The sequence below is a fragment of the Vipera ursinii genome (assembly GCF_947247035.1).
Source record: "Vipera ursinii genome assembly, chromosome: 1".
Lineage (NCBI taxonomy): Eukaryota > Metazoa > Chordata > Lepidosauria > Squamata > Viperidae > Vipera > Vipera ursinii.
In genome coordinates, this window is record NC_139512.1 from 63,024,506 (window position 1) to 63,039,170 (window position 14,665).

Consider the following 14,665-nt stretch of genomic DNA (forward strand, 5'->3'; position numbering starts at 1 on the left):
TACATATAGTATATAGTAATCAGGAGCTGAGTTTGACTTGAGAAACTTAATAGTTCAAAAGACAGTAGACAACAGTTGAAGCTGTGTTAGGAAAAAATAGAAGACTCTTAAAGGAAGTAAGTTGAAAATAACACTTTTGTTTTTAAGTCATGGACAATAATGGAATTGAACCAGTGGTGGTACTACTAATAATAGAAATGTAGGGTAGAAGTTAGTGTCCCCCTCACCTATTTAGTAAAAGTCCAAAGTATAAAATTACCTAACAGTATTAGACTTCCATTAAATATTTAACAGTGAGCTAATAGACTATAATAGTTTGGGCACAAAGCACAAAGAGAAATTCAGTTTTTAAACATAGCCTCCCATAGAATAATATTTACATTGTAACTTGTATTAAATAAATTTGGCTTAATGCATGTTTACCATGGAGTATGAAGTCATGAGATAAAATGCAGTGAGATTAAAATGTCAACGTGCTGTAATGGTTAAGATGTTGCATTAGTACCAAAGAGAATCTTGGTTGAAGTCCAGCTTCACCCATAGAGGTTGTTATTCATGTGACGTGGGCCAACCACACTCTTTTCAGTCCCTTCTATTTCACATGGTTATAGTTGCAGAGATAAAATGTTGTGTATGTTGTCTTGATCTCCTAAGTGAATGGTAGGATATCAATCAAATCTTGGGGTCTCTGGTGCAATTGTATCAGACAATAGAAAAGCTTGCCTTTATACTTCCACTCTTCTGTGTTCTTCCAAATCTGCTTTAGTACCTCAAGCAGATTTTTGGAACATACAAGAGGAGGAAGTATTGGGGAAAGTCCACAATACCAATATTCACGCAGTGTTGGCTATAATAAATAACTTTTAACATTTTGCAAAGTTGTAGGGTATTATGGGGGCAATTATACATCTGATAGGTGATTGCTGCTGCTTTTTAAAAGCCTTAGCAACTTGGAAAGCCTATTTCTCTTGCTGCAGAATGAATGTCTAGTTACTTGTTTGAATAAATAAGGAAAAGCCCGCGGAAGTATTTGCATGCATGGTGGGAAAATAGGGGGGAATAAATGTGCCTTGTTGATGTTTTATTGTGTCTATATTAATAAGGTTTGCAGATTTGATGAATAATGGAACCATAATTACGGTAAGTCTCCTTCAACTGGCTTAGGTTTTAAGACATTAAAGTGTATTAGTACAAGTGAAGCTGTCCTTAAACTACCACTAAAGTAAGTAGCAGTGTGCCCTAGAAGAGTTATGTCACTGCTTTAGAAGTTTTCCCCAGCTTTCTCCATGTGTTGTGTGAACAGACGCTTTACTTTGCTGGTGATCCCAATGGAACTATTGTCTGGGCAAATTGTTGGGAATATCTTTCAAAACAGCAACCTCAGCTTTCCAGAGACTTGATTGTTTTAACACTTTGAGGTTGATTTATTTATGCTAATGCATATTCTGAAACACCACTTTTGAATGCTGTGCAAGGCTGTTAACATGCTCTTTTATTTCAGACTGAAAAACAGGCTACCTTTGGAACAAAAGATCCATCTATCATTTAATTTTAATGGGTTTTTTTAGATTTTTCTACCCTGTGTTTATTATTTTTAGAAATGACTCAGCACAGCAAACATACCTAATATCCCTTCCTCCTCCTCCTATTTTCTCTATAACAACAACCCAGTGAGGTGAGTTGCCTGAAAGACAACTGGCCCAAAGTTGGCTTTCATGCCTAAGACAGGACAAGAATTCACACTCACAATTTCCTGGTTTCTACACTGAAAACTCAAGAGCAGTTTATTGTATGGTAAAAAAAAATAAGTCTCTGTGTATTTTGATGTATAAGTACCAAAGCAAATTAGAAATTGTGTTTTCTGTGATAAAATAACTAGACACACATGGATAAAATAGAGGGTTCCTTCCCATTCCCCCCCAACCTGTTGCAGCTGTTTTTGATTTAAATCAATAACTGGCTTCACACATTGTTCGGGTCCATAATGTTGTTTGATTGCTTTGGACTTAGTGGTGATATGTGAACACAGCTGTTGTTTGTAAGACATTTGTGGTTCAGCATTATGACCAGGCTACTAAAATTTGTTTAGGAAACCGTGGTTAACCTGATAAGCTAACCTATCTCTGTTAATCAACACTGCCAGTAAACGAGGAGAAACCAACCTAGGTATCTTACATAGTTTGAGTGTCAGGATTTACAAATACAGGTAGTCTCAGGATAGGAGAGGGCCTGAGTTCCAACTGTTGCAATTACAGTGGGCCTGGCTGAGGAATTCTGGGAGTTGAAGTCCACAAGTCATAAAAGGGCCAAGTTTGAAGACCCCTGATCTAAAAGATTGATTTCACCTTCTGACTGCTATAATTTTTTTTTTGACTGCTACAGTTTTCAACTAAAGATAGAGATATGGGAAATCTGGAATGAAGTCTGCTAAACAGAAGCTAAAATACTGAAATAAGTTGGTGGTAGTTTATATTCTGTATTTTGGCTTTTTAGAGACCCTCAGTGTGGTTTATTTTTAAAGCAGTCAAATGCAACAACAGAGGAATCTTGGAATAAACACCTATAAATGAAATAGCACTAAAATAAAGTCAGAGGAGCCTGAATGGAACTGAGGGGTCTCCATTAAGTAAAATAAATAGAACTCTTGATATTGGTGTCCAAAGATCTATGTTTTGTTGCATATGTTCAGATGTGTGTTTTTTTGTTCTACAACATGGTTGTCCAACCTTTTGGCTTGTGTGAGCTTTCATTGAGTGAAGAATTGCCTTGAGTTGCATATAAAATTTATAGTTTGTTTGTTTGTTTGTTTGTTTATTTATTTATTTATTTATTTATTTATTTATTTATTTAAATTCCATTTATATCCCGCCCTTCTCCGAAGACTCAGGGCGGCTTACAAGCTTAGCAGTAGTATATATTATATTATATTACATTATACTACATTATATACTAATGTATATAATGGTGCATAATGTTAAAAGTTTACAATCTTGTGGGGTTGCATTACTAGCTGTCGAGACCCACATGCAGCCCATGGGCCATTTTCTATGTTGCTTGTGAAAAAGATTCTATGCCCTGACTTGTTACCCTTGTGAGTGGAAAAATATTGTTTAAATATGACTATGTTGCTTTTAAATTTGATAGTGATATTCATCCCTGCTTTATAGAAGTTAATTGAGGAAGTTCTAATTCAATTCAATTTCCATGAAAAAGAAATCATTCTTATTTTTTATTAATCTTGTTAATGAGTCTTATATAGGCTCTGGTTTTTTGTCTAACCTTCAACATTAGTAATGAATCTGAAATAAGGACTCAAGATGAAACCCAATTATATAAGTGGAGTAGTATTTGATAAGTGCCTTTGATTTTCAGAATCATATCAGTATGCAGAGTGCAAATAAATCACAATAAGAACCAATCTGTCATAGAGGGATACTTTCACCATAATTTTATTTGGGAAATTAGTGGCAAGCTCTGAGTTTAAATTATAAAAACTGTACACTACATAAAGCTTCTATACTGCTTTTAAGCATTGGTCAGTAGTAGTGGGCTGACTTTCTTTGGAGCTAGTCACTTCTTCCCACTAAAATATTTTTTGTGCTACTCTTAATCCCTCAAATTTCAACACAGAGTTTGTGTCTCATCTACATGAATAATGAAGATAAAATAAAATCAGAGCTTGGGCAAAAAGAGTTCATTGTTTCTATGTGTTTTTCATGGAAGGAGAGGAGAAGATTTAAATCTGGCAGAGTTGTGGGGAACAGTTGCCAGGAAAGCTTAGGTTACTGAGAGAAGAGGGGGGGATTAATTTTTTAAGCTTGAGTTATGCATTTTCCAGGCCATAAAAAACCATAGCACTCATATGGTGGAAAGGAATCTTTTGCTTCCTTTCTTTCTCTGCTTCTTAGTTTGTAAAACTGAAGGGTTGGTTTGGAAAGGAACATGCTATTTTCTGTCCCCTTCTGATACATATGTTCAACTGTGACATGCGTATTATGAAGATTGGGTAAGGTCAAAATAGGTTTTTGCATCCTTTTCTCTTTCTGGAAGGCCTTTCTACTGCTGAAGTTTTCTTTACAGCAGGGGTGTCAAATTGCCGGCCCGCGGGCCGGTTTCATCATACCAAAGCCACACCCACCCCATTGCCGTCAATGCAAAAAGAGTCACAATACGTCGCGATGCGTCACATGACATGGTGAGTTTGACACCTGTGCTTTACAGTCTTCATGTTAATCTATCAAATCTGGTCATAAAACAGCATAGAAAGATAAATAACATTTGTGTAGCTAATGTTCCTTTCTTAAGAATGAAGTTACATTTCAAAAAGGACTTTGTTTTAAGTGAGAAAAAATTATGCAACATATTTTTATTCATTCAGGAAAAGTATGACTATTAGGAGTGGCCAAATGTTTTAACACACATGTGCAGAGTAGTAAATGTTAATTTTCTCTTTCATAGTATGATATAGTTGGGTCTGGCTTAAATATTTGTTCATAGGTCATCTTCCCTCAAAATAGACCACAATATTTTTAAATTATTTTTTGAAAACTGATTTATAAAAGGTAGGAACTGGGTACAAAATCCAGTTAAAATTAGTTTTTGAAATCCCATTTCCTTGATTCAACAATACTGTGTTGTGTTAAAATGAATACTGTGACAATAAAATGGTACAATTAACAGTTTGGTTATATTACCCAAAGAAATATTGTCCATATTGAAGGCAGAGATATGACTTCTGTTTTGAATGGTTGTAAGGATGTTGTATTAGATAGGCTTTAGAAAAGAAACTGAATATGCTCTACTTCCCTCTGTTTATTTATAATGATAAGAGCATCTAAATTCTGTTTAGTAAAGGTACATTTTGTATATTATGTCAAACCTTAGTAAGATTTGTGTAGTTTATAGCAATAGCACTTAGAGTTATATACCACTTCATAGTGTTTTACAGCCCTCTTTAAGCAGTTTACAGAGTCATCATATTACCCCCAACAATCTGGGTCCTCATTTTACCGAGCTCAGAAGAATGGAAGGCTGAGTCAACTTTGAGCGGGTCAGGATCAACTCCTGGAGTGAGCAATGAGTTAGCCTGCAGCACTGCATTCTAACCACTGCGCCACCACCACTCTTAATCTTATAATCTTCCTTCATTAGGTATAGTTTATGTAGTAAGACTAGCACTTCTGGAGTTCTGTGTTATCTATTTGTGTGACACAATATATTGTAGCAAGCTGCAAGTTAACTTCACTTTCAGATTAGCAAAGGCTAAGTTAATTTTGAGAATGGAGAATGTAACATGACATGTATGGTGAAAAGACACAATTCCTTCCTATCATTAAAAAAGTTTCAGGCTGTAATTTTAATCATGTACTTGAAAACAAATTATATTATAATTGTTGGGATCAAAATCAAAGTAAAAATGTTCAGGATTAACATGCAATAATCTTTGCTTTAAAACTGAATAACGCATAATAATTACCAGCAACTACCTTGCTTTATTCATAATTGCCTTTTCTTACCTCAAATTGCACAAGTATATGTGCTTTTGAAATTACTCATTCAGAAATCTTCCATGACAGCAGGTCCCTATTCATCAAATTCAACTAAGAAATCCTTACTGAGAAATATGAAATGCTTAGTTTCTTCTGATCATTGTAGAAGAAACACATGGTGAATGAAGAAAATTGGGGGTGGCGTTTTTGTTTAGCTTGTTAACTGATTCAGAAGGCTGATCTAGATGGATGAATCTGTTGGTCTTGTTTGCTCTCATATTTGACCAGTTTAATATTGTGTTCCTTCTGTCTTGTCATTTATAATATTTATTAAAATGAGAATCAACCAAGAGAGTCATCATATTTATATGCCAACAAAATAGAATTGATTTTCCCTAGAGGGCAGAGCTCTCCTTGAGAGAAACCACCAATGTTCCGTGTTCTGAAAGAGAATAGTGGTATCCCATTTACATCTTCTGTTCCTCCTGGAGGAGGAGATTTGAAAGAAAAGGAGAAATATCTGAAGTTAGAAAATCAGGCTGCTGAAACCCAGCAAATTCAAGAATTTCTCAGACAGAACCTCCAAGACAAAGAGTTGATCACCTTTACCTTAATCTTACAACTGGCCACTGAGATTTGAGAATTAATTTGAGAAGAAGGCTTTGCAATATTCAGTCGATGCAGATTTTTGTATTCAGTAAACTGTTCCAAAGAGCTGGAAAAAGCAATAGAATTGTGTAGCAGGCAGCGCAATGTACTGAACTCAGTATTGAAAACCATAACTAAGCAACACTTTTGGGTGACATCCACACAGGGTAGCACTGGGAATTTTTTGCTTCCCTGAGTGACCAAGGGACCGGCAGCTAACATTTTTCTCCCATATCCAACCAACACTCCCAAAATGAGAGTGGAAAGAATCAGTGATAAGTGCAAAAGTATTTTGATTTATTAAACAAATGTATATATTTAACTAACTATATTTTGGAAAAGAAGAAAGAAAGCCAATGCAGGAGACCATAAGGTAATGGCAAAAAGTGTGAGCAACCACAGTATACAGGTGAGTTACAGAGACACTGAAAGCCCCCCCCCTCAAATCAGTTTAGAGAAAAACATAACCCAACTGCACTCCTTTCCATAAGCAGAAATCTGATGCCCTTCTTTGAACAATTTTTATTCAAAGGTGTGATAGTAGAGGGATATCTAACTCTGTATTCTAAGAAATAATAGATAAGAAAGTATCTTCCATTTCAAGGAACACTTATAGTCCTCCTTATTTTCATGAATTACTTAGCAGAGTACAGATCATAACAGATCAATCTATCTGGCTGTGTGGTTTATCTGCCAACTTGGTTAATGGAGGGAGTATGGTTGAGTTTCAAAGCATCCAATCAACCGCCTGTTGTGAAAGTGTATCATATTTTGGAGTTTATGGGCATCTTGGCAAGAGCAAATAAAAATAAGTGAAGGATCAAAAAAGCTACCAAGGGAGGTAGCCCAGTTTATTCATCAGAATCTTTGAGCATGGCAGGAAAAGATTTTTTTCTGAAATACTTAGAATCCATTTCCAGCCAGTGGAGACAGTCCTGAGGTAGGGTCTGATCTAGAACATCAGCTACATTATTATTTAGCTGACACATAAATATACTGCTTAGTATTTTATAACATTCACAGGCATTAAACTCCCATTTATGAACATAAGCTGAAGTGGATGAAATGTGCTCCTTGCTATGTGTTCCTGAGCACATGGCATTCCCTAGACAAATAAAAGCCTAGCATTGTAAAGGGACTGTTGAAGCAATTGAGTCAACCCTCCTGCTCGTATCAAATACTGTAGTTGGTTTAGGATTACAGTATTCAATAAGAAATAATACTCCAGATTGTGTGGCTAAAAAAGCTCTACTAGGGAACAGCACCTATAAGTGAATTCTACTTGAATATACTTTTGGCTCTAAGAACTAGCAAAAGATTCTGTGATGGAGAAGTGTAGTCTAGTGGCTGCTTCAGTGGGGAAACTTTAAAGGAATTCTTTGATGTGGAGTTAGCTGGAGACTTTTAGTCTACCATACCTGAGTACTGTCTAAGATTGTCAGTTGACTTCCCAAAAGTGTTGGGACTCAGGCCCTGATCTAGACTCAATTTCAGTTAGGAATGCCAAGATTTGTCAAAACTCCCTTGCCTTTGCTTCCTGGCAAAGCCTGCCATTTGGCTTCTTTGTGGGTAGCACCTGAACAAGCCACTTGCCACAGATATGTGTGCAGTGGCTAGGTTGTACACTTTGAGGGCAGTGATTGTACAACATCACTGGAAAATCATTAAGCTTATTCTCACATGGCTCTGATATAGAAGATTTTCGATACAGTTGAAAGGGGTGTTTTGTTTTGTTTTTAGAAAATTGCTCTCAAAGGTTTCCCCGCCCCTGAAGCTGAATTTTACTTTATTTCTGTTCTGTTTCTGTTACTTTATTTACTTTATTTCTTTATTTTATTTCTGCACTATAATGCAAAAAAAGAGAATTTGTGGACTATTGTGATTGTCAGAAGTGTTTCTTCTTTTCCTTTGAAAGCTGATTGCTCCACACTTCTCATATTGCTTCTGGGTCTTATGCAGCTTTGCTTGAGGTAGTCTGATTGTTTTATTTTTTAAAAATGTATATCTATGAATATGTTACTTTATTGATTTAATAAATGTATTTTGGTAGTGCAAACCTAGCTATGTTGAACTAAATCAAAATCTATATTTGGTAGGACCTACTCACTTGTAAGTATATTTAGGATTACATAACATTTGATTTAAAATTCAAAGCAGCTATGGGATTAGGAGAGATGCTTTCATTTTAGGATTTGGTATAAGAACTCTTTAGAAAGACTTAAAAGGGAAGCTTTTGTCAATATAATGCATTATAAGGACAAACTGATATATAAATATATGTTTAAATCTTCATTTACCATGATGTTTGAAGATGAAATTTGAACAAAATTTAAACACTTTTTATCTGCTTGTTTTTCTATAGATTGTCCTCTTTTCAGTAACATTTAATTAGTTCTAGAGTTTATTAGAATAGATCTAGGCTCACTGAAGGAACTCTCTGGGTGAAGCAGTCTGTCAGGGTGGACAGTGAGGCTGCTAAACAGAATATTTTTTTTCCTATTTTCACTTACAGGTTCTGCTGTTCATGCTTCATTTTGCAGCTATTATATTCCACAGCCAGCATATTTTATGAGACAAATATAACTCCATTAGTCAGCTTGCGTGGGTTGCCGATATAGAATGCAGTCTAATTCTCTGGTGAATTAGAAGCAATCTTTTGCACCTACCTAAGCTACCATTAGGAAATGGCAACTTGGGCAGAATTTGGATAGGTACATTTTCCTATTTTGTTTCCTAAACCGAAGGTCATAATAGAAACATAGCAAGAGCATTTTCAGGAAAAATTATCTTGAGATGATATCCCCATTAGAAGAAAACTTTCAGAGGTATGTGTTGTAGAGGCTGAAATTGTGGTAGTGGCACCAGTAATTAGAATGTAGTGTGATTTTTATTGATCAATAGGATCAGGATGCTTACTGAAACATATACCCAGAATAGTTTGAAATTGTACTAACATGCATGAATAGTTTATATCAGACCATAACATGAGAGGTAGTTTGGTCTAGTACAGGGGTCCAAGTTTGCTGGCTGAGGAATTCTGGGAGTTGAAATCCACAAGTCTTAAAAGTTGCCAAGGTTGAGGAACCCTGGTCTAGTAGTTAAGGCACCAGGCTAGAAACCAGGAACCTGCAAGTTCTTTAGCCATGAAAGCCTGTTGGGTGACTTTGGGCCAGTGATTATTTCTCAGCCCAACCTAACTTACAGGGTTGCTGTTACGGGGGAAAATAGGAGAAGGAAAATGTTCACTGCCTTGCATTATTTATAAAAATAACAAAAGAAGGGATAACAACAGAGAAAACTTGGATAATGCACTATATTTGCCAAATTTTACAGTTGAGCGCATGAAAAGCTAGAGAAATTATGTTCCATATATCTTCATGGGACTAGCTATTCCTTTGTTAGCTATAGGGAAAATGAATAGTATTTTATAGTAACAGATAAAAGAGATTAGGCCAGGGGTGTCAAACACACCCTGGGTGGGTGTGGCCTACTGGGTGGGCGTGGCTAGAATGCATATGGCCTACTAGGTGGGCGTGGCCAGCTCTACATCGTTCGCATCAAGGGTGCCAATGGGGGCCTGGGCAGGAGTGGGACAGATCTGAGGGTCTCTGGCAGAAGGAGGGTCTCTGGGCCAGGGCCAAGGCAGTGGCGGCTGTTCCCTCACTGTTTCCAGGATGGCTTCGCGGGCCACATGAAACCACTTCGCGGGCTGGATCTGGCCCCCGGGCCTTGTGTTTGACATGTCTGGACTAGACGAATAGAAAAAACGCAATTTCGTGTTTAGTACAGGTGAACCTGGTAGAAGCAAAATGAACTCTTCTCATGTTGGGTGCAAAAGCCTAACATTTCAATAATGTAGGAAAATTCTAAAAATGTTATGTAACAATATGATTCATCCTGTTATCTTTTAGATGAGTGGGTTTTCTTAGTTTGCGAGCAAACAGGAGAACAGGGTTCACATGAGGGTTGCTGAGATACTTCTATCAAAGAATAGACCTCTTGGTCATGGTTTTCAGATAGTGTTAGAGAAAAAAAGAAGAAGTAATATTTGGTTGACTATTGCTTGAGTAAGTTATACATATAAAGGCTACATTTGGTCCAAGAACTTTGCATTGCTTATCTCTAATATAGCATGTAATGCATTTGAGAAAACAGCAACACTGTTAGACTGTGACCGTATAAATTTATGCTATAGACTATGAAAGCTATGATTTAGGTTATAAGTAGTGCAGATAGGCATCTGTTCTTACAATGTGCTGTTCTGCCCTCCTTATGCTTTTCCTGTTGTCCAAGGATCAAAGGCTATATTCTCTATGATTAATTTCACCTTTACTCACTGTTTTATCAATTCTACTTTGAGATTTCAAAGTTTAAAGGTATAGTTAAACATTTTCACTCTACTAAGAACTCCTGTATGCTCCAATTCTTATGCATTCCCAGATTAGAATGTATTCTTGCCATCTGACAAATAAACTTGTGAACATTGAAATAGATCACTTTAGCTAATTGCTACTACAGCTGTATCTGTAACATTTTAGTTTTAATCAAGCAGTCTTTATTGGGTTAAAGATACATGGGGCATTATAATGTAATTGTGGGGACATGGTAGGATAAATTATGTGATTTGTCTCTGATAGAGGTCCTACAATTGATCACAAGGTATTTATTCTTTGAATAATTCCTAGGTTATCAAACCATTCTGAAAGGAATTTAGAACTAGAAACTGCTACTCATAAGTAAGAAAACATACACAATGTACCTTTGAAGTGATCTATATTATAATTATTTAGATCCATGTTTGTAAAACTATTTCTTATGAAAGTATTTTCAGAAGAAACTACCAGAAGGGGATCTATCTTGGCCTTTTGCATGACCTCAGATTGAAGAGAGGCTATCTTTGGCTAATGTAGGAATAAAATAGTTCAAGAACTATCTTATTCTATGCAAACTAAGTGTATACTTTTGAAATGTAGTTTGAAAACTTAGTAGACTTGTCCATGATGGATACCTGAGGTGCTGGAATAACATGTACCAAGAAGTCAATTTCAAAATAAAATGACTCTCATCTTTATTGGCAGGAAGGAATTTTCCTTAACCTATTGTACATAGCCAGGCTGTTTATATATGATGATTATATATGTGCCCAATCATTTCCCCCCACCTGAAATGTTCTGTGGGATGGTTATCAGAAATGGCTTTATAGCCCTTTAGAATCTGTTGATACAGTATTTTAATTCAATTTGGAATGTCAATAAATTCCATAGAATGTATTGGAATGTTGGAATATATGACTACCTATGTTCCCTGTATGTGATCATTTGTTCTACAGCTAAAAGTGTGTCACCTTCCCTTTGTATAATCCACTTTTATATATAATGAATTGTGAAAGTTGTCTCCCAAATTTTCTGTTGATATGTCTGCTGGTATAAGAGTTTTCTTCCTTCTTTGAATCCTAGAGAGCAGTTTTTTAGATATTTCTATTGAGTCCCTAGGACTGCAAGGCGATCAAACCGGTCAGTCCTAGAGGAGATCAACCCTGACTGCTCTTTAGAAGGCCAGATCCTGAAGCTGAAACTCAAATACTTTGGCCACCTAATGAGAAGGAAGGACTCACTGGAGAAGAGCCTAATGCTGGGAAAGGTTGAGGGCAAGAGAAGAAGGGGACGACAGAGAATGAGGTGGCTGGATGGAGTCACTGAAGCAGTAGGCATGAGCTTAAATGGACTCCAGAAGATGGTAGAGGACAGGAAGGCCTGGAGGAACATTGTCCATGGGGTCCCGATGGGTCGGACACGACTTCGCAACTAACAACAACAACATTGAGTAGTGAACCAAAGAGAGCTACTTTGATACAGCAGTTAAGGTATCCGGCTAGAAATCTGGAGACCATGAAAAGTTCTGCCTTAGACATGAATTCAGCTACAGTGGCTTTGAACCAGTTTTCATATAGTATCTTGTAAACTGCAAGAAATGAAGTGGGATTAAATTATTCGTAATGAATTTCATAAATCTAATGCATTAGTATGTTTTGTATATTTCTGTGATTAATTTATTTTCTCATTTTTTTCTAAACAAAGTGACTGGATGTATTATATTCCATCTACAAACGGAAAACTTTTTTTCTCTTGCATGTAATACATTTCAGAAACCTTAGGCAAATGACCATTGTGAAATGGTTTTGAATCACCTATTTTGCTATTATTTTAGCTAAAAAACATTGCCTTCAAATGATTTCTATATCCCTAACCCTTTAGATTATTTATAAATAAATAATCCCCATAAAAGCTTAAATTGTACAGGTAGTCCTCAAGTTACAAATGTAATGGCGCCTGCCCATTCCATTCGGAACTCGAGGATTTGTAGGGAGGCCTCCGAGGCCCGGGATGGACTTCTGGAAGCACATGACCGCCACCCATGCCCTCCATTCAAGGCCTTGGAGGCCTGGAGGAGGTCTCCGAGGCCCAGAACAGCCCTTTGGAGCCCAGCTGAAGTGTCCCCCGGCATCCTTTCCGGGCGGCAGCAACACAGAAAAGGCCTCTGATGCCTGGAAATGACACCAGGGGATGCTTCAGTCACATGCTTCCAAAGGTCCATTCTGGGCCTCGGAGGCCCAGAATGGAGGCTGCAGGAGGCTTTTGCGTGCTTCCAGAGGTCGGTTCTCCCCTGGCTTCTGTTCCGTTCTCCGTTACAAAGAATAGAGTCTAAACTACCATGAGATTACGTGAAATCATCTCCCCACTGATCTTGCATGATCTTGCGTTATTTTAGGCCTCCATTCTCTCCAAACGCACCAAACAAAGTAGCAAAACAGCCAAGAAAGCGAAGGATCTCTCGATTGGCATAATGTGAGTATCCATAGGCTTAGTGCCTAGGGAGAACCAGAGGGGGAGGAAGGGAATAGCAAGGGTGAATGTTGCAGTGTCACTGCAGTCGCTCGTAAGGGCAAACAACTGCCATGGTGCGGCAACATTCATAATGTTGGGACAATTTTGTAAACAATAGGGGGCGCTTATCACATAATTTCGAATGTTCGCTCAGAGAACGCTTGTAACACAGGGATTACCTGTACAAATTGGGCCCCTAATTACTTTCCCAACATCCTATTCACCTCCCTTTCATAACACAGATCCATTGCTGTGTTTTAGTTATTTAAATATATATTAAAATCTACACAATTTACAATCAGTGCTTCAAATTCAGTTCCAAAGTGCTTGAAAGCATAAATAGTTTTGAATTCTGAGCTTCAAATATGAGATTATTATTAATTATTATTATGGGATTGAAGGTTTTTTTTATTAGTTTGGTGTATTTCAGTTCTGCTTACGTTATTTGGAGTATAGCAGAATAAATAAATAGAAACTTTAGGACAGCTGCAAATCTCATGGCAACCTCATGATCTCTAGAAAAGATATAGTTGTTTTAAAGAGTTCTGAAATACTGTATTTTTAAAGCATTGCATAGCTCTACTAGAAACATCTATTTTAACATTAACTTTTGCTTAATGTTTAAAAATCAGCAAAGAGGTAGAATGAACTTATATACATAGTGATTTCCATATGGTACCTCCACTTAAAAGCTCAGCTTTGGTTTATTGTAGACCCAGTGGGGGATAGACCCAGAGGAGGGAAATATAGCTTGCCAGCTGTTGCTGAATTATAGTTCTCGGCAACTCCAAACAGCAAGAGCAGGAATGAATGATGGTAGGAATTACAGTTCAGCAATCTTTAGTCAGCCACAATTTTCCTTACTTTGCTTCTTCCCAGATTATGGAAGAAATAATTATTTCATGACTCATGCATTATTGCTGTTTTAAAATGACTGCAGGACTATAGATATTGATTTTCACAGGGAAATGGAGAAAATCATCATTAGACTGCAAATGACATAAGAATGGGTATGATAGCTAATAGCTTGCAAAGTCTATGGGTAGTTCAGGATATTTTAAATTTTGGAAGGAAACATGGCTGACCTTGACATTTGTTCTACACTGCATGGACTACTAGCCTAGGGGGTACAATGAAAATAATTACAGAGATACTAAGGGCATTATAAACTGAGACAATTTGGGATGGTATGGCTTAAATGATAGCATAAAATTTGTTAAGGAGAAATAAAGTGAAAATAACAGAATGAAATTTAATAAGAGAGGAATATAAAGTTACTTAAGAAAAAGAAACCAAATGGGTTTATTTGGCTTAGTATTAGTTCTCATGAAAGAGATTTTGAGATGATAGTTAATTATGAATAATATGAATCTCAGTGAATATGGTATAGTATTTAAGTTAGAGCAAGAAATTGTTTCACTTTATTTTACAGTGATCACACTTCACCTCAAACAGTGTGTCCATCATCAGAACTTAAATATGATTTAGACCAGGGGTCTTCAAACTTGGCCCTTTTATGACTTGTGAACTTCAACTCCCAGAATTCTTCGACCACGCACGCTGGCTGAGGAATTCTGGGAGTTGAAGTCCACAAGTCACAAAAGGGCCAAGTTTGAAGACCCCTGATTTAGACAAAATGAAACA

General features: G+C 36.8%; 1 protein-coding gene across 2 annotated transcripts in view; it reads left to right on the plus strand.

Moving 5' to 3' along the window:
- Positions 1–14,665, plus strand: part of SPRED1 (sprouty related EVH1 domain containing 1) — a 79,270-nt gene that overhangs the window by 14,310 nt on the left and 50,295 nt on the right. The window contains exon 1 of one of the 2 annotated variants that reach the window (XM_083349241.1): positions 6,478–6,510. The exons of the other annotated variant lie outside the window; for it this stretch is intronic. Within the exon in view, the coding sequence (XP_083205367.1) occupies positions 6,494–6,510 (17 nt within the window). The 5' untranslated portion in view covers positions 6,478–6,493. Of the gene's footprint in view, positions 1–6,477; positions 6,511–14,665 lie in introns of those variants that run through there. 2 annotated transcript variants of the gene reach the window in all.